The 22136-nt window shown below is 40.7% G+C and overlaps 1 protein-coding gene across 5 annotated transcripts; it reads right to left on the bottom strand.

Annotated features, from left to right (window-relative positions):
• Nucleotides 1–3181: 3181 nt before the first annotated feature.
• Nucleotides 3182–20397, bottom strand: rnf4 (ring finger protein 4). Of its 5 annotated transcripts, none has more exons than XM_007905247.2 (8): nt 20237–20397; nt 13865–14057; nt 11467–11575; nt 9956–10032; nt 7884–7896; nt 6026–6143; nt 5347–5425; nt 3182–4599 (listed from the first exon to the last, which is right to left on the bottom strand). In XM_007905247.2, the coding sequence occupies exons 2-8, from the start codon at nt 13871–13873 to the stop codon at nt 4450–4452; spliced, it is 555 nt and encodes a 184-aa protein (XP_007903438.1). In that variant the 5' UTR covers nt 13874–14057; nt 20237–20397; the 3' UTR covers nt 3182–4449. The 5 variants fall into 5 exon arrangements, with proteins under 5 accessions (XP_007903438.1, XP_007903435.1, XP_007903437.1 ...); XM_007905244.2 differs by having other exon boundaries at nt 5954–6143; XM_007905246.2 differs by having other exon boundaries at nt 20156–20397.
• Nucleotides 20398–22136: the final 1739 nt, after the last annotated feature.

The following is a 22136-nucleotide window of genomic DNA, read 5'->3' on the forward strand; positions in this document are numbered from 1 at the left end:
CATACAAACATTAGATCAGTGGCACAGAGATAGGATGTAGATTTAATAACTTAGATTGAATAAGATTCCACTTGAATGAGAACCAGTTCAAATTTATTGAATCACTAGTTTAACAGTCACTTTTCTGACTCAAACCAATTCATACGAAATCCAGCCATATTTTAATAATAAGTCTGAGTCAGAAGGTTGTGGGTTCAAGCCCCATTTTGTTACTTGGAACTCAAAGGGCCCATTCTTGGATACTGGACACTATTGCCTTATCTCATCTTCGAGACCTCTCAAAGCGCTTCACAAAATATACTGTAAAGTGAATTGACTGTATATTTTGTGGATGAAACGCAGTAGCAGTGTCCAACAAACAGTCATGGATTGAGTGACCAAATTATTATGGAGAGGGGGAAGAAATTATTACCCCGGAAAAGCGATCCGCCGATCGACTAACTACTGGGTTCCTATTTACAGCTAAGGCAAACAGAGCTGTGTGGAGTAAGGGTATGTGAGGGAGTAAGCAGTGGGTGGAGATTTCTTGCAGAGTATAAATGCAGCCCGGACTTGTTGGGCTGAATAGCCGATTTCTGTGCTGTACATTCTGTGTAAATCTGTGAATCTATGTGAATGTGAATGCCCTTCAGAGCCTTCTTAGTTTCAAAAGGTGCTCGTACTTTCAGCTGCACCAAGATCATTCCTCTCGAGAGACACACATTGATTTCCTGGAGGTAAAAATGAAGCAGCTCAGCCTGGCCCAGAATGGACAATAAACATACCAGCATCTCATTTCACCATCTCCGTGCTTGGGAAGGTAAAAAATATCAATAACCGCACTACCTGAGCCTGATCGTATTCCAATTATAAATAGTTTAATTGATAACTTACTAAAAATAAGACACTATATTACACACAGCACGGACTGTAAAGGATGAAGTCAAATAAATAAAAGAAATGATGAATGTAGCAAAACAGCAGCAAACCAAAAAAAATCGCAATTGATTCTAAGATCTCAAATACCAAGAGATTGGATCACATGTAGGTCATCTTGAAAAGTAATGAAACAAAGTTTCAAACAAAATAATGATGAAGATATCAATCCCTCTCCCGGCCACCCTCCCACCCAAAAATAAACTTGAACGCACAGGGTGGTGAGGATGTGGGACTCATTGCCGGAAGTTGTGGTTGAAGCAGAAACCATTGACGTATTTAAGAGGAAACTCTTATACATACTTACAGGAGAAGGGAATAACATAGGGGATTAGATGGGTTGGAGGGGTAAAGAGAGGGGGTGAGGTGGGCTGGAGGGTTAAAAGAGAGGAGATTCTGTGGAGTACAAACCCTGGCATGGGAGAGTTCACTTGAACAAAAACAGGTGTCCCTGGGAACACTTAGCAGGTCAGGCAGCATCTACGGAGGAAGGAAAGTGAGTCAACATTTCAGGTCCACGACCCTTTGTTTGAGTTCTGACGAAAGGTTGTGGACCCGAAATGATTTCCAGTATCCGCGGTATTTTGCGTTTTGAGTTCACTTGAATGTCTAGTTTCCATGCTGTAATATTCTGTGAATATCACGATTTAAACCCCCTTATTGATGGCGCTAGAAAGTCCTTCCTTGAGTTGTAGAACATCATTGCACACCCATCCCACAAAATCATTCAAATAAAGAATAGAATTTTATATGCAAACAAGTACCAATTTCACCAGATTAGAGGGTTTGGTGTACAGGCAGCAAATTATGATTTAGGAGAAATATGCTTTTAGGTTTGGATATGCTTACGCATGGCAATAAGTTTCCATATGTGTCAAACACCTGACTGACCAAAAAAAAGCAAACATCAACACTGATACACTGTGTCAAAAGGCTCCAGGCATCAGATTTTGATGGTTCTATAAATCAATGCCATTTTGTGACCGTGTACACATTTGTCATCACCATGAGAGGGAGCCCTAAACTAGACTTCTGAAAATTGAATTGAATGTATCAGCTCTTGAGCCCCTGACTTTTCCCACTATTGGACTATAAATTTGATGGGTTGTCCTTAGACAAAGTAACAAGGTGACACTTGTCCTAGTGATTCAAAGGAAGTGTTCAGCAAACCTCTTCTTCGTTAACTTCATCACCTTATGATTAAAAATACGCACATAGCTTCTCATGCAGAAGTCTCAAAACACTATTGTTCTGATCTGCTTCATAACTGAAATTGTGAATATATATTGACGTGTGTAGGTAGAAGCCCAAGTTTAATTGCTGATTAGAAATGTTTTGGCCAGAAAAATGTCAAGTTGACTTGGGAGGTGATGCATGTTAACTCCAAATCAAACAAAACCGTGAAACTCATGGTCATACTTGGTGGGATACATAAGATTATAAACAGATAATAGAAATATTTAGATTTCTTTAGAACTTGGAATATAGTGTATATATGTGTCAGTATGTGGTGCCTCAGAGACGTTAAATGGGCATGTAGTGTCAGCTCAAAAAAGGGAGAACTGCACTGAATCTTGATTATTGCAGCTGAAGATTGAAGATGTTTTTCAAAAACAGTTCTGCAGTTTTATCAGATTGTAGCCTTTGTGCTCTACGTGAGATACTTGCTTCAAGGACATGAGAACAAACCAGCCAGTAAATTACTGTCAGGTGGGAGAAAGCGGTCAGATTTTGCTCCTGACTAGAAAGCCGATTGTAAAAGACGTGTGGCTGAACTATACTTTGTTCAGTCCAGGGGTGGTGCTGTCTACACAAGAGTCATCCCTCATCCAATTGGACACTGATTGTCCAGCGCCTTGGGACTTCCTCCCAATGTGAAAGGCACTATACAAATGTAATGTTGTTGCTCTTCTTTTCATTAATTAATGACATAATTAAAGGCTCTTGTATTTTTCCTCTGTACTCATATTTACATATAATAGATCCCGATGATGTCCAAAGGGCTGCAGAGACCTAAAATGGCAAGCAGTACATAGTCTGTGGCTTGAACAAAACGAGACATCATCAGTTCTTCAGAACTGCCGTAGTGGAACTTTGCACTATGGAAAAAAAAACACCAGCAATTTTGAAATAAACAAGGATAGGGGATCAGAAGACGGACAAACCGGGTTAATGCCATCATGCTGGTGAATTGAGGTACAGTTGTCACAAATGAGGATGAGGTTGGAAGGAATCTATATGAAAAAAACACAATGCATTACACAACTGCAGGATTTACAGCCGAAGGTATGTCCCAGACTGAAATGTTTTTATTTTTCACTTTTTTGCCACAAGTCAGTGTCCCTCTTTGTAATATTCAACGTTCCAAATGGCTCAAAGGTTAAGAGATCCAGAATATCATGAGCAGTGTAACATTTAACAATAATACAAATTATAAAAGCACACTCTATAAAGACTAAGAACCAAAAATGGAAAGGGGAGGGAGTCGTCAATCACAATACTTTTATCGTAATATTCTTTAAACAAATTGAACTTTATTTTTCCTTCTTTAAAAGATAATTCTAGATTTAAACACAAGTATACAAGTGATTTTTCCCATTTCAACACAGTTGCATTTCACAATAAAATGTCAAATATCTGTTATTTCACAGAAAACGAGAAACCTTGCGGAGAAAATGAGGTATAGGAACTTTGGTCAAGATGTGATATTTTAGATGTCAGTTAAATCGAAATGATTTTTTATTATTTATAAAAAAATTGACATTCCTGTCACAAGAGGAAAACCTGAAACCATGCATATCTCTTCCTGACTTTGGAAAACATAAAATTCTGCATCTCAACCTTGTTCACGTGTAAGGCATATATACATTTCCTGAGTCGGAGAAGAGTAGTCAAGAGCTCTGCCATGTTCCTTGAGTAATCTTTTATTATTGTTGGTCATAGTAGTTAATTCACTACACATCAAACCGATTTCTACAACCTACATCCACTCTACACGCAGAGCCACAACAAATGTACCATCTGGCATCTACTAGGGACTGAAATAGGAATTGCATCAAATGATGGCCTTCAGCATTAAATGAGCTAATGGTTTGCAGTAGATCTTGTCAACAGGTTTGCCTTAGAAATTTCTAAAGCAGGTTATATGTCGCCAATGCTCAACAAATGGAAGAACACTTTTAAAGTGCATGGTCAGATGTGAGCACATCCCAGGACAAGGCATTTAAACACAAAGGTGTGAATCCTGTCACAGAGGGGAGTAAAATTAAAAAGATTCACACAAACACACAATAAAATTAAATGTTTAGAATATGCTGGTGCTTGGTTTTGCTTTCCCTCCCCTTCCAGCTAGGACAAGACAATTCGATCGGCTTGGGCCAGTTATTGACAGATGGCAGCTCATGATGTGGGCACCCTGCAAACGCCAACAGCAGTCTCCAATAGGATGTCCAGTCATTGTAAAGCTGAAGAAACTAATGGATTCCAAAGTATTTGACGTTTCATCAAAAACAAAAGTCTGGAAGAAGCTTGTAGTCAAATATAAAGCGGGTGGCACTGCCTTGAGTTCAATTTCACTCTGCAGGTCGGACACGTCTGTGCATTTTTGAGAGAGTCACGGATGCATTGGCTGCAGAACACGTGACCACATTTTGTAGAAACAATAAGCCTCCCACTTTGAACGATCTGAAAAGGAAACAAAAATGACAATTGTTTGCACTTTATAAAAACAATAAGTTATGAATGTAGCACTCTTTAAAATTTGTCAATCTTTGCTCATTTCATGTACATGAGGAATTACATACAACTTGCAAGTTTTCACAAGTAACCATTTACATAATTGCTATGTATTTGCTGCGCTTTTCTTAAAAAAAATCACTTGAGCAGAGAATGATAGAATATTTGAGCAAAGTGGACTGTCAAGGTTTCTGAACAGTACAAAGGAACTGATTTACCTCATTGTGAAGTATCTGGAATGTATATTTACTGAGAACAGTTCAGCTCTCATGCGATCATTCAAGAAACAACTAACAACAGCTTGCATTTACATCGAGCCCATATATAATACAAATATCTATAAATATATATTATATAATGGTGGTGGTGGGGGGGGGTTTCAGAGTACCAAATCAATTTATTTAAAGTTACTTGCACTCTTTCGTAATTAAAGGAAAATATTTTTGCAATTGCTTTTTTTTAAAAAAAAGAGTAAGAGTATAGATACAGGGACATTTATTTTCAGTGATCAACTCAAATATGAAGCCCGGGTTGAAATATATAGCTTGTACTCTAGCATCGAGTTGCAAGAGCCAAGGGTTGGGGACCCGAGAGTACGTGTTGGGGTCTACTGGAGTCTAACTAGCTGAAACTCGAGGCTTGCCATTGATATAATGATGGCATACATTTGAAAATATTAGCATGGGTTCTTCTTACCTCAGTGTAATTATCCAAACAGATGGGGCAACTAATAGTTCCTGGGGAAGATCTCTGGTAAACGACATTTTGACCAGATCTGTCAAAACAGGAATTCAGATTTATTCTGATTGCATTTACCATACACAAAAAAAAGTTACAAATGTTTTCCTACCTATTCCCTTTCCCTTCATCCCTCAGCTATGTTAACAGAAATGTTCGCTAATTTTCAGGGCCATTCAGACCTTTGTGTCTGTACCATTGCTTCCCTCTTCTAAATCAGTGTTTATCAATCAATCCCCTTTCCCGCTCATAGCCCAAATGCTTCAATGTTTTTACTGGTCAAGTGTTTATCGGGTTCCCATTTGAACAATTCCATTGATTCAGCCTTAAGAACCACTTGTGGTAATGAATTTGCCTGAACTGTCAGATTAGCCACAACTCAGCATTCCCCTGTGGGTCAGGAGGAAGGAGCTCTGGTTCACCTGCTGCCAGGATGCCTACTTGCCCATGTACAGATGGAGTTAATGAACCCTACAAAAGGACCTCAAGGAAAACGAAAAAAATCCAACTAAATGCCTCTCAGTTATGGAATCAAGAATTTGATCAGAAATGATTCTGACACTACCTTAAGTCTTTGTTACATGGGTAAGAACGAATTTGATTTCCCTGAGGTACATTTGTTGTACCGGTTACATACAGACAGGTGCTTCCATCTGGTTCTACATCTTCATCGTCACTGCAGAGAATACAACTGTCTGATAGCGTTCTTCCTGGCTGTTCTTCCAAAGACTCTGTCTGACGATTTGAAGAGAGACCTGCAAAGTCAAAACAAAAAGATATTCTATAATTACTTACAACATTCACTTAACTCGGAATTGTCTTCCCTCAACACTGCCAACAATGGCTGGATTAACAATAATTACCACCTTTTTTTTTAAAAACAGATTACCCGCTCCCAAAATGCAGTGTAAAATGTTTATATACACATATTACATTTAACTGGAAGAATCTTATATTTTAAGATACAAGATCTATCATGGTGATGGATCATCTGGAACAGTTTGCTTTGTATATCGAGAACCATGGTTAAGAGCTAAATCCAGAGTGCAGGACACCACCAGGGTTGAAATGAGGAGCAGAGAAAATGAGAGATGTAATCAAGTAGATAGGTGACACCAATACAGATTTATATAGATCAGACGTATGTACAATACATTTAAAACTGAAACAAATTTGATTCTTTGTCTAAGGTGAGTAAGGAGCAGAATAGCACTCAATTCTTGCTACAAACGAAAATACTTTCTTTTCTCAGCAAGAAAGCCATACAGATCGTGTAGAACCCATTATTCTAGGAATTTTCTTGCAATATGCCCGTGAACCAATTTTGACACTACTTCAGCATCTTATGGTCTTTAATATAACCTACAATCCCCCAAAAAATTGTTCATTTACTGCATGGCTGTTTGTGGGACACTGCTGTGAGCACATTGGCTACTGCATTCACGTACAAAATACACTCACTTTAAAGTAAATTGTCTGTTTTGTGGGTGAATATTGGATTGAAACGGTTTGTACAAAATGCATACTTCAACAGTCTCTCTCCACCCACGTGATCTTAGCAGCATTTTTGAATAAATGCTTCAAATTAATTGTGACATCAACTTTATTCAATGAAACTACTATATAAATTAGGTCAAACTAGGTTACTTTGGTTCAAAAGATTTTTCCAATATGCTTTTGAAACAGATTCAATCATACAGCAAGCTCAATCAAACTGTGTTTGTTAATGAAACTGCTGCTCTGCAAAAATCAAAAAAGTATGAACAGAAGTGGCACCACATTTGCTGATGCTGGAAATCTAATTTATCTTAGCAGTTGTCCATTAATGTCAATTTTCACAGAATACAAAAAGTACCTTGGAGGACAGGGAAAAGAGAAGGGCTTTAATTTTCCGAGTATGAATACAAAAAGCATTTATTTTCAAACTCCTTTAAATGCTTTTTGAGTGGGGCAGGTAGGGATACAAAGTAAATGTCACAAATGTCCTTGAATTAGTTTGCAGCAGTTTGCAGGTTTGATAAAGCGCTCAGAATTTCCGGATAGATCAAAACAGATTGCTTATGGCTGAACAAATAGAACTATAAACTCCAAATAGAAATCTGACTAATGTGGAACTCACAGAAACAACAAATTACATTTGTATAGCACCTTTCATGTCGGGAGGATGTCTCAAGGTGCTAGAGAGTTTGGGATTTGGACCTGAGCTGAGGGTTGGGATCAGGAGGGGTGGAGGGCAGGGAGAGTAGGGATAAGAATGTGGTTGAGGAGGAGGGTCTTGAAATGGTCCTTGAAGGAGCAAGGAAGGGAGACTCAAAATATGAGATAGAGAAATACTGAATAGCTTTGCATCCCAAATACAAAGCGTTTATACTCGGTATATAAACTAAAAACTAAAATAAATGGTTCTTTCACAATCAATCCTCTTAAATCCTACCTAAGGCAACATAGATTTAGTGAATAACTGAAGCTGTGAGAAACTTATTTTGTGAACTCACCTTCATCCACGATCTGGAAAAAGTGCGGCATCAAAATGAAAATAAAAAAAAGTAGAATTAGATACAATCAAACTCAACAAGAGCAAATTTAAGAAAGTTGCTGCCAAGCTTATGTCTGCAATCCAACTACAAAAACAACTTGCATTTATACAGCGTCCTTCACGCAGGGCAGCATCTCAGAGTGCTCAACAGTGGCAGAGCCTGACACTGAGTCTGGGGGAGGGAGGAGGTGACTGCAAACAAGGTGTAAAGTAGAAGGCCTTCAGTTATGATCTAAAAAAGGGGAAGGAGGGGGCAAGGCAGACAGATTGGGGGAAGAGAGTTCCAAAGCTTCGGGGTGTAGTGGCTGAAAGCACAGCTGCCGATCATGTTGTGGAGGGGACGAAGGGCAAGCAGGAGGCCAGAGTCAGTCCAGTGGAGGCAGTGAGTAGTGGAGTGGGGAGAAAGCAGGTTGGAAAGGTAGGGATGTGACAGGCAGTGAAGGGATTTGTAGACGATTGAAAGGATCTTGAAATTTACCAGTTTTCCACCCTTGGCAGTTCACTCCCTAGGGAGTACTGCACATCAGCAGATTACAAATGCAGAAGCAAAATAGCAGATGGCTTATTTACCAATTACTTGCATTCATAATAAACTGTTATACATTTCCTTTCAATGAATACACTAGCTGAAGACTTAATGGGGTTATTGATGTTACATGAGATAATGACAATTTTCACCAAACTAAAAAAAATGCAATCAAACCACTTATCAGGTGGCTCATTTGATAGCACTCTCACCTCAGAAGCCCACACCAGGACTTTGAACTCATAGTAAAAGATGACACTCCAATATAGTGCTCGGAAGCTTTGCATTGTTAGAGCTCAGATGTTAAAACAAGGCCTTGTCTGTCTGCTTACGTGGAAATTAAAGATCCTATGAGATGATTCAAAAAGGGAGTTTTTTCCAACGTCCTATTCATTTCATAGCTGTTTGTAGGATAGTGTTGTGTGCAAAATGGCTGCCTTGTTAGCCTACGTATAGTCACTACACTATATTTTACACTACATTTTTCTTACAATTGAAAATAATTGGAGTCCTGTAGCTCAGTGGTTAGAGCACTCGCTTTGCAAGCAGGAAACCTGAGTTCAATTCCAGGCAGGTCAGGGCGAAACCTTGGGCAAGTTTCCTTACTCCACACAGAGCCTAATAATAATCCCTCCAAAACCAAAAACAATAATAAATTGGTCATTTTCAATCTACGACTGTTTGTGAGACATTGCTGTGTGCAATTGGCTGCCGCGTTCGCCCACAAATATACAGTCAATTCACTTTACAGTGTGTTCTGTGAAGCGCTTTGGGACGTCCTCCCGAAGTGAAAAGCGCTATATCAAATGCAAGGATTATTATTATTATTATAATTCAACAGGACTCAGGGTTATGCTTGGGTTTGAAGATTTTACTGATTGTCATTGCTGAAGCCACTAGCAGCTTCAGCAATGATTGTTTTGGTTTCAGTACAGATTGGTTTTCTCCCAGACCATGACTTTCTTATTTTCACTCACACAGATAAGGGGTCTTGGAATTTCAAAACAGAAAAACAGTGGATTCTAACTGGACTAAGATTTTAATATGTACCTAATAATCTTCAGAATTGGTAAACAGAGTGCGTCCCTTCAGGAAGAGAGTGCAAATTCAATCCCAGACACGAGGAAATTTCCATGTTTAGGTGGCATACGTATTTGGATACTCATGCATGGTGATCAATTTTGCAATGACACCCCGCTGATCAAAAAAAAACTCTCCGCAATACCCTCAAGCTCATTCCACATACATTTCAGTCACTTTACACCAGTGGTGGCCAACCTTTTATGGTCGACCAACAAAATAAATTTTGATTGAACCTTTGTTGATTGATGCCATAAATCAAGAAATATTCAATCAAGAAAAAACTGAAAACAAATTAACAATTGAACATGGACTTACCTAAATTTGTGCGAATATTCGGGGGTGCCACGGGGGCCGGAATTGGCCCCTGGGCCACAGGCTTTATATAAAGAAAAGTGAAAGGAATAAAGCTCAGCTTTGCTTACCTCAACAGAATCATTATTGGTTAAGTCAACCACCACAGGTTCAGAGGATTCACAAGTCAGATCAACTACTTCTGCACCTGCGGAGACAAAATAGGCCCAAGCTTCTTTTGGAGATGGTGCATGCCTCAAAATGAAGAGTAACGTTTGTAGTTCTCTACAACTCTTTTGTACTCGGTTCAGAGGTATTTCTATTTCCTGAGATATTTTTCTGTCCATCTATACTTCTTTTCTGTCCATAGACATGGATGACAGGATTCTATAATATACATTTCCCCACCTTGGCATGCATTGAATCCTCTGCTTTGCACACGCTGGAGCTTGTAACAATTTAATTAGGGACCTGGTACTAAAACTAATGATAATAATCCTTGAATTTGGTCTCCAGCACCTTTATGTCAGGATTGTCCCAAAGTGCTTCACAGAATATACTGTAATGTGGAGTGACTGTGCGTTTTGTGGGCGGACGCGGCAGTCAATTTGTACACACCCATGAAGTAAATGACCAACCAGTATTACAACCAGTACAGAGCTACCGCACACATATCAAAATTTAGTTGAGGTAATAGTTACCTCATGTTCACATTTCTGAGTAGGAAGATTTGTGGGTTCAAGCTTCACATCAGGACTTTGAGCTCAGTGTAGGCTGACTCTCCAATGCAATGCTGAGGAAGAGCTACACTGGCAGAGACGCCGTTCTTCAGAATCAAAGTTAAACCAAGCCCTGTTCTGGTAGACATTGAAGACCTCAATAGACCTCATAGCATTATTTGAAAAGAGATGGGCATTTCTCCTGGTTCCTGGCCATCCATCCCTCAGATACAAAATTGGTCATTCACTCAAAGCGGTTTGTGAGATATTGCTGTGGGCAAATTAGTTGGTCATATTTGCCTACAAATACAGACATTACGGTTTACAGAAAATATTCTGTGAAACAGATGTTTTGTAATAATACACTTTATAAAGAATTGTTATTCACAGTACAGTAATGGTACAGTGGAATCTGTTTATGATGCAGTGATTTGGATCCGTAAAACCCCAATCCACCCTGCAATTAGGGTATTTTTTATCATATAAAGTGATGCGAAAAATCTCCACCAGCCCCAAGGAATTCCCCAGCAGTAATTTCAAAATTCCCCAACAGTAAATTCCCCTTAATAATAACAGCAAAGCTAATTATGATTTTGTCGGCAGTCGACAAGTGGTCACCGTTTAGGCAGGATTTACAGAATTTTAGGCAAATTTTACAGAATATTATTTGGTACATTATATGATCATTATTTATTAGATTCCTGCTTTCATATAATTGTAATCATCTTAAGGTTTGAAACAAATACATAAAGTATTACTTCATCTGTAGCAATCCGTTTTTAATGCTTCTGGATGTGGGATAAAAGTGCTCCTTTGAGTTCAATCCCCACCAGTGATAATTGCTTAAAAAATGCCCTGACTATTATGGTGAAGCCAGTTTCACTGCGCAAGTGACAGGCCTCTACACAAACCTCTGCACTTACCACTTTCTACAACCTCTACTGGTTCTTGTTCCGTTGCATCTGGTGATCGGTGTCGGCGGCGCCCTCGTCTGGCCTGCTGAGAGGGTATCATCCTACGCTTTCTTTGTGTCTGAAAAATAACCCATAATTGTAAACCACATGAAACATTTCAGCACTTTCACACATTCTGCAAATATTTTTCACTACTGAATACAAATAAAGTGCCAACTCTTCTGTTGGGAAGTAATTTTATGTTTCTCACTTCTCTTATCCCTCTTTCCTGAAGCCACGTTATACCATAACCTGGGAAAGGGGCGGTGTAGGGAAGAGAAAGAAAATGGAAAAGGCTAGTGATCACTTATAATAATAATCCTTGCATTTGGTATAGTGCTTTTCACGTCTTCTAGATGTCTCAAAGCGCTTCACAGAATAGACTGTAAAGTGAATTGACTGTATATTTGTGGGCGAAATGCAGCAGCCGATTGCGCACAGCAGTGTCCCACAAACAGTCGCGGATTGAAGTGACCAATTTATTATTTTCTTTTTTCTTGAGGGTTATTATCAGGCGTGTGGAATAAGGAAACTTGCCCAAGGTTTCGCTCTGCTGCATTGCCAGATACCCCACTTGCTCGCTTTCCAATCAACAAGTAGAAACTGTACACAAACACCAAGGAAATCATTCATTCCCAACACCAGTCAAGCACGGCACGACACTAAATGCATTTTTGTAGCAGCTTATCACATCGAAATATCTCAAAGTGTTCGACAGTAATTCTGTCAATTGTAGTGACTGTTTTTGTAGATCAACATTTTGCATAGAAACCAAGTCCCACAAACAGCCATAAACTGATTGACCAATTTAGCTGAAGGATTGCTGGTCAGGACACTTTTATTTAGTGTTAGGGATTATTAAAATATTATTACGGTGGGTCCTGTAGAGTAATGGTTGGAGCACTCGCCTCAGAAGCAAGGAAATTAGAGTTCAATTTTCTAGCAAGGTGAAACCTTAGGCAAGTTCCCTTACTCCACACACCTCGGTTTACCGAGCAGAAAGTAGGCACCCAGTTGTTAGTCAATTGGCGGATCGTTCTCCAGGAGTAATAATCCTTTCAAAAATAATAATTTGGTCACGTAAGCCACGACTGTTTGTAGGACACTGCTGCCCACAAAATATACAGTCAATTCACTTTACAGTATATTCTATTAAGCGTTTTGAGATGTCTCAACGAATTGATAAGGTGTTATATCAAATGCAGGAATTATTTTTATAACGGTCCAATCAAAATCATCCTTTAAGTGGCCCAAATAGGGAAACAGTGCACCTTCCTATCCACTTATGCAAATTAGAGATAGTCAGTTACCCACCAAATTGGTGCAATTGACACTAGTCAGACTTGATGGCGCCATAAGTATCAAAAACGTTAAATACAAAATGTATTTAAAGCAGTACTCAATATATTTAAACAACAGACAACACAGAAAACAAAAGGGGTGACTGTGACAAACAGTCAATGCTATGTGGCTCTCTCCATAAACCAATACCTAAACCAGGCAGGTCGCAGAACTCCTGGGCACTAGGGATGATAGATCAGGAAGGCTTAGCAGAACTTGGAGAACACACTAGTTACTAGGGGCAGGAATTCTTCCCGCTTGGCTTCTGATAATCCTGCAAACCAACGTCCTAATGGATAAGATTGTATGAGCATTGGTAAACTTCCTTGTTCTGGCTCAACAAGCAACAGGAAGTTTACTAGTGCTCTTACTAACCTGCTAGTACTCTCCATGATTACACCAGCAGGGTGCATCCATGTGTGGAACTCTCAGTTTGGTTTGGAGACTCTTAAGCATGGCAATCTGACTTGTGTCACATATCCAGTAACGATTAAATATCTTTCAGCAGAACTGCTGCTCGTCCAACCAGTCTGGGACTTGCTGATCCATGTTCCAACAAGTGGCATTTCTGCAGCTCTTAGTCAAGAGTTCATTTTCTGTAACTTCAGATTTTCTACAACTGTTTTTCTTCCATTATTCCCATTTTTAATATTAAAAACTTTATTTCTCATTTTCCAAATAAAATATAATTGTATAAAAACCACAAAATTCTCTTCTTTTGTAGCTTCTTTACGATTTCCACATTTTCTCCTGATTATATTAATTGTACATTGACTTTAAAATTATCGTAATGGGGGAAAGGAGAGAAAGTAACATCAGCAGTACTTGGAGTACAGGGTTGAAACAAGGTGAATTTACATAATCTGAGAACATAGGAATATTGGCATCCTAAATTTAAAAAAATTGGTGGGGAATACCCAGCAAGATTTTAAGGCTAGAATTTTGGCACCAGTGTCGACTGCAAATCGCACGGCAAAATTACAAGACCACTTCAATTTGTTAAAAGACTTTACATTTTAGTACTTACTGTGCTCATCTTAATGTGAGGCAAAAATCAAGTAGACACACTTCGAGATGAATCAATATCTTTTCATCAGTTATGTGAAAAACAGCGTCTTCTGCCCTATGTGCTTAATGTCTGACCAAGCACACTCCCTGTAAATCGCAGATTTGGCTTTTATTAAGGCATAGTTTGGGTTGAAATGTCCTTCTTGTCAAACCTGTGGAAATACAACAAAATTCATTTTTTTTAAAAAAAGGGTTGAATTTTGCTCGTTTACAATGCTTTATAAAATACAATGTGCCGTCCTGCAGATTGCCATCACGCAGACACAATGGGATTCTGTCAGGACGACGCTTATCCCCAAGAACAGTGAGAGAGGGAAAAGTCAAAGTATTCTTGTACACCTCAAGCACAGTAAAGGCGGAGGCCAGGGAGAGAGGCCCCTGCTTGCTCAACGTACAACAAACGGCAGTTTAAAGTGGAGAGGGTAGAAAGAGAAAATCGTCTTCCTTTGAAAATACCTTTACACCTTTTTAGATATTAATGTAACACTCGTTACAAGATGCTACAAATCTGCTTCCTAGATTTTATCAAAAGAGCACAATCCTCACAAAACTGTTCAGTAAAGCTGTGAGCTTCCACGTTCACCCTGCCACAGGATTATAAAGAGGTGAACAGCAATGAATGCTTGACCACATGCGCATGTCCCAGCAAGGATTGCTGGAGAACAATAAAGTTGATGATTTTTCTTAGTCTAGAAAGTCAAGACCAATTGTGGAATCTCTGCACCACTTGAAATCAGCGATCTATCTCATCCGAGACCGCGAACTGAACCTGCATCTTCTGGTCTGTGCGTCCCACCCAGTGAATGGACACTGAACTTTAACCACTAGCCTATGTGAGCCATGTATGTCAGCAAATCAATGGGTGGAGGAGCATACGATTACAACTTGCAGGGATCTCTGGAGAGCTGTCAGAAGTGTGGAACTTTGGCTGACTTCTCGCTCTCCACCCAAGAGTAATGAGTTCAACTGCAGTGCCCCAACTGCTGCCTCTGTGACTTTTTAAAGTGCAGTTCACTTGTACTGGGAACATAAAGAATAGATTATCTCACTAAACGCAATTGGAAACACCCTCAAGTTTCAGAACTGTACTGATCACACACAAAGCAATGACAATATTTTGACTAAGGCTTACAAAAAGGCTTTTTACTTTGGAAACTTCCTTAAAAGACAGCTTATAAACAACGTCATCAACTGTGACCTGGTAACAAGTGAACTACTGAATGCACATACTTTAGGATGTTAGTTTATAGTTCACTGAGTGTAGGGAGATTGCAGGAGATATAATTTTACGCTGGGCACTGTAAGAGATTCGGATGGAGACAACCAAAGTGGTGGTGTATTGATAAGTGAGTTTATTAGGCAATGAGTACAATGTTAACCTTACACAAAGATTAAAGCAGTAGTTACAGAGAAAACAATATTCCTCTGGGAAACGCGTCAACCCGCTCTTCTCGGTGTCCAGACCTCAGCTTTTGTTCCCCAATCCATGTGTTTATATACCTTACCAAGCGAGCAATCTTACACTATTATGCAAAAAACAACTCCCTATAAGGTTACAAGGTTCTTCTAGATTCCGAACCTTGGCGTCTTGTTTGACTCTCAACTTTTCTTTCTACCCCACATCCGTGACATGACCAGTTCTGCCTTCCCCCACCTCCACAATGTCGCTCGGCCCTATCACCCCCATCCTCGCCCGACTCCACTGGCTTCCCATCACACAGAGGATACAGTTCAAGATCCTGGTCCTCACCTTCAAAGCCCTCCATGGCCTCAACTCCCCCCGACCTCTGTGACCTCCTAACTGGGAATTGAACTCGGTTCCCCTCATTTGTGAGTCGAGTGTTCTAACAATAACAACAACAAAATTACATTTATAGAGCGTCTTTCATGTCGGAAGGACCCATACACTAAAGGACTCCACAAGGTATTTTCTGAGGTATCTCTTCCTAAAGGTTTATATAACTCGGTATATGAAAAACTTTGTTCTGCAATACAGGGACTTAGGCGAGCCATGGCCACCTGTAGTCAAGGAGGAGAAAGGTTCTAAGCGTTAAAAAAAGGAACAGGATGAGGCAATGCGAATACAGCTTAATTAATGGAAAACAAATATCGGGACCAGAATGTTTCTGAGGCCATGCCCTGTAGTATGTATAGAGGGTTTTTGCTAAATCAGATTCAAAAGGTTAAATGATACTGAAAGCAATCAGATCCTGAATTTTTTAACAGATGATCAACTGAAGGGATGGTAGAGAAACAACCAATTTGGTGTAACGTTTGTGTTATGGTTCAGTTTATTATACTCTCTGCACCTTTATGCTGTATTACACCAAGTAAAGTAAACAAGATTGGGGATAAAATCTTAGTGCATGTAAGAGCCCACAAAATAACCTTCCATTTTTAAATACTAATCCTACAGCATGTACAGAAGCCAAGTGGCAGATTGGCAGCTCACACTTTGGTTGAGGAAGAACATGTGGCAAATGACAATCATACAAATGTTAAATCACAAAAGTCAAGTTTTGTTTGTAATGAACTGTTGAGATGGCTTCAATAGCGAATCTTGTGCAACAAATTATAGCAAAATTACACTGACATGATCTCTCCACACACACACACAAAATGGTAAAAACAGAATATATGATTTTGATCTCATCAAATCTTCAAGTACATCTCATTCTGAAAACAAAAAACAGGTGCAGTCTGTGGGTTGGGTTAAATTTAGTTAATTGACTAATGTGAGACTAGAGCCTGAAACTTCATGGTCAAGCTGCAAAAATGACACTTCTTTAAGCAGCCCCTTTGTTGACGATCCTTTCTTGTAATATTTGGTCAATTTTACCATGTGCACAAATGCCATTACTCACCTGATGCCATCAAACTATAAATTTAGAATATGAAGACTCAGAATAGTCTTAAATTATCAATTTACTCAGGAAAGAGAGCACATTATGTCATTCGCTTCCCCCACCATCAAATATACACCTCATATGTTCCAATTCCTTTACACACAAAATATGAACAAGAATGAACCATGCTGCTTGCTATCACAGTACTCTGCAAGTCATGACACCACACTTTGGAATTCAGTCACTAAACTCACACAAACAGTGACTATATCCTGAAGAAACTCTACAAAGTATTACTGATAATATTTGGAAGCCAATGGCCATGACGTCATACATGCAGAGGACAGCAAAAGGTCAGCTTCAGGCAAAGCAGCACCCATGTACTCCTACACAAACAATTTCCACACAGCACTAAATTCATGACACACAGGAACACACACTAAAACGTGCCATACAATCAAACCAAAATAATAATAATCCTTGCAATTGATATAGTGCCTTATCATGTCATTGGGACGTCTCAAAGCACTTCACAGAATATATTGTAAAGTGGATTGGCTGTGTATTTTATAGGTGAAACGTGGCAGCCAATTGTGCACAACAGTGTCTCATAAACAGTCATCAAGGATTGAGTGGCCAAGTTGTTATTATTATTTAACATAAAACATAATATTTGCACCATGCGACCCAACCTTCCAGTCTAGCATCAAGCAGGTGCTACTACCTGATCTAGGCCTGCACCACGCGATCCGCCAATCGACTAACATCCAGGCTCCTATTCACTGCTCGGTAAACAGAAGCGTGTGGAGTAAGGAAATTTGCTCAGCACTTCGCCCTGCCAGGAATTGAACCCAAGTCTCTCGCTTGCGAGGCGAGTGCTCTCAGCACTGAGCTACAGGACTCCACAAAAAGGTATTAAGTAAGCAAATATTATTTCAACCTATCAATGTAACCTAAAGCTTGCTTACAGCTTACCCCAGTAATATCAAAAAGTATTTTCTAAGTATTTTTCTAAGTTCTGTGCATGCTGTCGCACTCCTGAATAAATCTTCAGGCTCCATTTTTTTAAGAAAACGTGAGTACTTGCAGTACCTGATTAAATCTATAACCTCTGCACCCACACGGATTCGATGCGTGGCACAGCAAGGCAAAATATGAAAGTGCGGGTCTCCTGAACATCTGTTACTCTCCTTTATTTCAAATCAAAACAGCTGTGAATTCCAGAGTAAAAACTAATCTCCTACACTGAGAACGCCTGAGAATTCCAACCCCTGAAATCTGTTACAACATCAGTAATACAGGAACGCACTCCACACACCTCGGTGGGGGATGATATATTTAAGCTGCAATGAGCTTGTCAGAAGCAATACATCAGTAGCAAGAATTTACCTTGCTGTTTTTTTCCCCCTCAATATTTTCTGTGTATTTTACTCAATGTGTATATCTGCATTTTATATACTGACATTCCACAGCCCCCATGGAATGTTATTATTTGCACCCCACCTGCCCAGCTCCCCATGTTTGTGTTGGTTTAGTCTGCAAGTCATGTTCCACGCCTTCTCCAGATGGCTTTGTGTGGATGTTTTGGGGATGGTTGTTCTTCTTGAGACCATCTGTGCAAATATGGGGACTCAAGTACATACCCTGGCAAAAGGAATAACAAGAAAGGAAATATCCACTCCTGTCCATTAAAGAAAGTCACTGGCGGCGCCCTGCATTCTGCAAAGTGGCCGGGTTTAAGAATCAATTCCAATGATATTGTTGATCACTGAAGCTCCAAATTGTCATTACATTAATAAAAACACAGGTTACAGCTTTTGGGAATTCTTTTTCAGAATTTTTCAGTCAAATTCTGATTTTATATATAGATATATACACACACACACAAGATTAATTTAGAAAATAAGATCCCAGAACTCCAAATGAAAGGACAATTTAAAAAGTATTGTTTGGACAATCTCAGCACCATTATGAGCCCTCTACATAACCACCCATGTATGACATGTCTGCTGTAATGCTGGTTTGTCGCATTTGATTGTTGCTTCTCCAACATATAAACATCGCTCTTTCAACTAACAGGATTCCTGCTTTTTAATTTACAATTCAAACTCTCTAGTCTTCCCTATAGCTCACATTTCTAAATGAAATCACAATCGTTAATCTCAGAGAGAACTGGCTCTAATGTGGCATGGCTGGCAATGGAATGTCAGAATCGAGTCCGCCCTCCATGTTGGTCTTGGTAGTCCGGTTCCTGAGCGGGTCCACAGTACTCCAGGGCACTGCTGATGACAGCAGTCAGCCTGGCTCATTGGCAAGATCTGGAAGGGCAGAGGTCACGCTTTCAGCCACTACGCCCTGAAACTCTAGAACACTCTCCCTCAATGCCTCCACCTTGCCCCCTCTCTCCTCTTTTTCAAGTCCTGCCTGAAAACCTTCCTCTTCGACCGTGCTTACGGCCACCTCCCCCCCGCCACCGGCTTGGATTCAGGCTCCGCCACGTTTAAGCACTCTGAGACGCTACCCTATGTGGAGGGCGCTATATAAGTGTAAGTTGTTGTCGTTGTTGCAAGCCAAAGCCCAAACAGGTAGGGTGGTCCTAGTTGGACAAACAGTGGGAAAGCTTGCCGGACAGACAGCAATATCAATGGTAAGCTATGCAGTTTTAACTGGTTAGAATCTAGCACACTCTGGGGTCCCCAAACCTTGACTATTGCCTACCTGCGCTTAATACTTCACAGACACTGGGTTTCCACATATGTCAGACACCTGGCTGACCCCCAAAAAATATTAAGACAAAACATGCAGCTAAAGGACCGTATACAGTCTTGGCGCATCAGAAAAAAAATGTCATTACCTTCCACAGTTTTAAAACTGAAATTGAAAGCAGTTTAAACAAAACATAGCGTGTTAAACATCCAAGGGCAGCGTAAAGGACATTCTTACAGAACATAATAACCGCAGCAATATTTTAACAGCAGGACCTGTTTTTTAAGTTAAACCTGCGATATATCACAAGATATTAGAATGAATATCTGAGGTCTTAAAAGGGGCACCGCCTTCGTGAGGAAAGCCTCCTGCAGTCCATTGATTGACATAAATCACACTGGAATACACGGTGGTGTTGGCTGCACGTTATGGATTCACGACAAAGGAAAGCGAGCAGCTCGTCCCCCCGCCCCGGCCACAGGGAATTAAAAACACATAAATAGCCCAAATATTTCTTCGCAGAGGCGACACCCTCACATTCAACCCTCACGTTTCCCGCTAATCTGATACCCGGCGGTGCCAACGCACCAGTTGGGACACTGGTCACGTCAGGGAAGTCGGACACCGCCACAAACACAACCTTTTGCAGACTTTACAGTGACTTGAATGAATTGTTGAGGCCTAACGGCTGCCATCACCTGGGGAGCGGCCCGGCCCGGCCCGGACACTAACAGCTCGCTCACTGCGTCCACACAGCCAAAGGGGAAGGAAGTTATTACCTTAAAACAACAACAAAAAGGTCGTCAACCGGACCAGAAAATAAAGTGAAGGGATTATCTCCAGAGAGAGAGACATGGAGTACAAGGGGAGGGGAGAGCAACCGCCATTCACCACCGGAGAGGAGCCGCGCAGGCGCCCTGGGCCACAGGAAACAGCCGTCACTCCCACAGGATGTCCCGCCTCCAACTGCACCGCCGCCAATTGGCTAAACCGCGGGGGGGGGGGCGGCGGTAACGGTGACCATGTCGATTGGATAACTCGACTCTCCGTCATTCTACGTCACAGGCCCTGTCCCCGCCCCCACTAAACGCCCGCGGTGCTGGTGGGGGTGGGGTGGGGGGGGAGAGGTCAGGGAGAGGTCACAAAGGGAGATGTAGTTTAGCCCAGGGTTTTTTTTGCAGGACTACAAGTCCCAGCATGCCGCGCGCCCCGGGCACGGCTCCCCCACCCCCTCTCCCGCTGCTCCACTGAGCTCAGACTACAACTCCCAGGATGCTGCGCTCGGGCCAGAGGTGGTCATTACCAAAGCTTCCTCTGGAACATCTTAGGACAGAGATAGGACCCGCTATGTAGTAATAATAATGATACTCCTGGCATTTGATGTAACACCTTATCACGTCTTTGAGACGTCTCAAAGCACTTCACAGAATATCCTGTACAGCACACTGTACAGCCTGGAACAATAAACGCACTCCTCGCCGGTCTCCCCGGCTCCACTGTTCAAACGATCCAACTCATTCAGAACTCTACAAACCACGGCAGCCAACTGTGCACAGACTGTCCCACAAACAGCCGTGGGTTGAGTGACCAAATGATTATTATTATTTGAGGGATTATTAGCTGCTGCGTTTCGCCCACAAAATACACAGTCAATTCACTTTACCTTGTATTCTGTGAATCTCTGAGACGTCTCGAAGACTTGACAATATATCAAATGCAAGGATTATTATTATATTAAACATGGGGAAGGAGGGAAGGAGGAAATAAAAACACCCAATTAATGCTTTGAATTCTAGTAAAAACTCTTGTGCAGAACCCATCGAACGCTGAGCGGATGAGGGGGGTGGGGGGGGGATGTGGTTTTAATAATAATCCTTCCATTTGGTTCAGAGCCTTTCATGTCAGGACAACCCAAAATACTTCACAGAATATACTCAATATATACACAGTAGCCAAGTTGCACACAGCAACGTCCCACAAACAGCCATGATGACAAGTTCCAGCATGGCATTGGATCAATTTTATTGGTGGGATTGTTGGCTGGGAGAAATTCCCTTCTTTTTGAATAATGGCAAGGGATCTTTAATATTCCTCAGAATAGGCAGCTGGAGCCTCAGTTTAATGCCTCGCATGAAGGACAGCAATTCCCCAGCAGTGCATTGTCAACAGAGGGCAGTGAGCACATGGAATTCTCTGCCACCAACTGTTGTTAAACTGTTCTTATAGATAGTTTTCTTTAAGGAAATAACATTATGGGATATAGTACATCGGTAGTTTGGGACATATGTGCATGTGACCACCAGGAAGGTGGAAGATGAACTAGAAGAACCTTGGTCTTTCTTCGTCCAGTATTTCCTATGTGCAGGCATAAATAATTTTAAGAGGGAGTTGCATAGATTCTTGAAAAGGAAAGTTATGGGGGAACATGGAAGAATCATAGGGCCAGACACAGGCATGTTGAGACCACGGTCATGCTGGAACTACTCCCATGTCAGTTCATCAATGTCCTCATATTGAGAGTTCAAACACACACGTTTTCTATCAGGTTGATTTTCTTCAAAAGCTGTCATGTATTCAGCTTTCCTTTTCACAATGCATCCATTATGTTTTGCCAATGCCAAAGATCACAGCTGTCTGTGACTTTTGCTCTCACTGTTCTTAATTAAGTCCACTCTCTTA

The sequence above is a fragment of the Callorhinchus milii genome, unplaced genomic scaffold, assembly GCF_018977255.1.
Source record: "Callorhinchus milii isolate IMCB2004 unplaced genomic scaffold, IMCB_Cmil_1.0 Scaffold1, whole genome shotgun sequence".
In the NCBI taxonomy this organism is placed as follows: Eukaryota; Metazoa; Chordata; class Chondrichthyes; order Chimaeriformes; family Callorhinchidae; genus Callorhinchus; species Callorhinchus milii.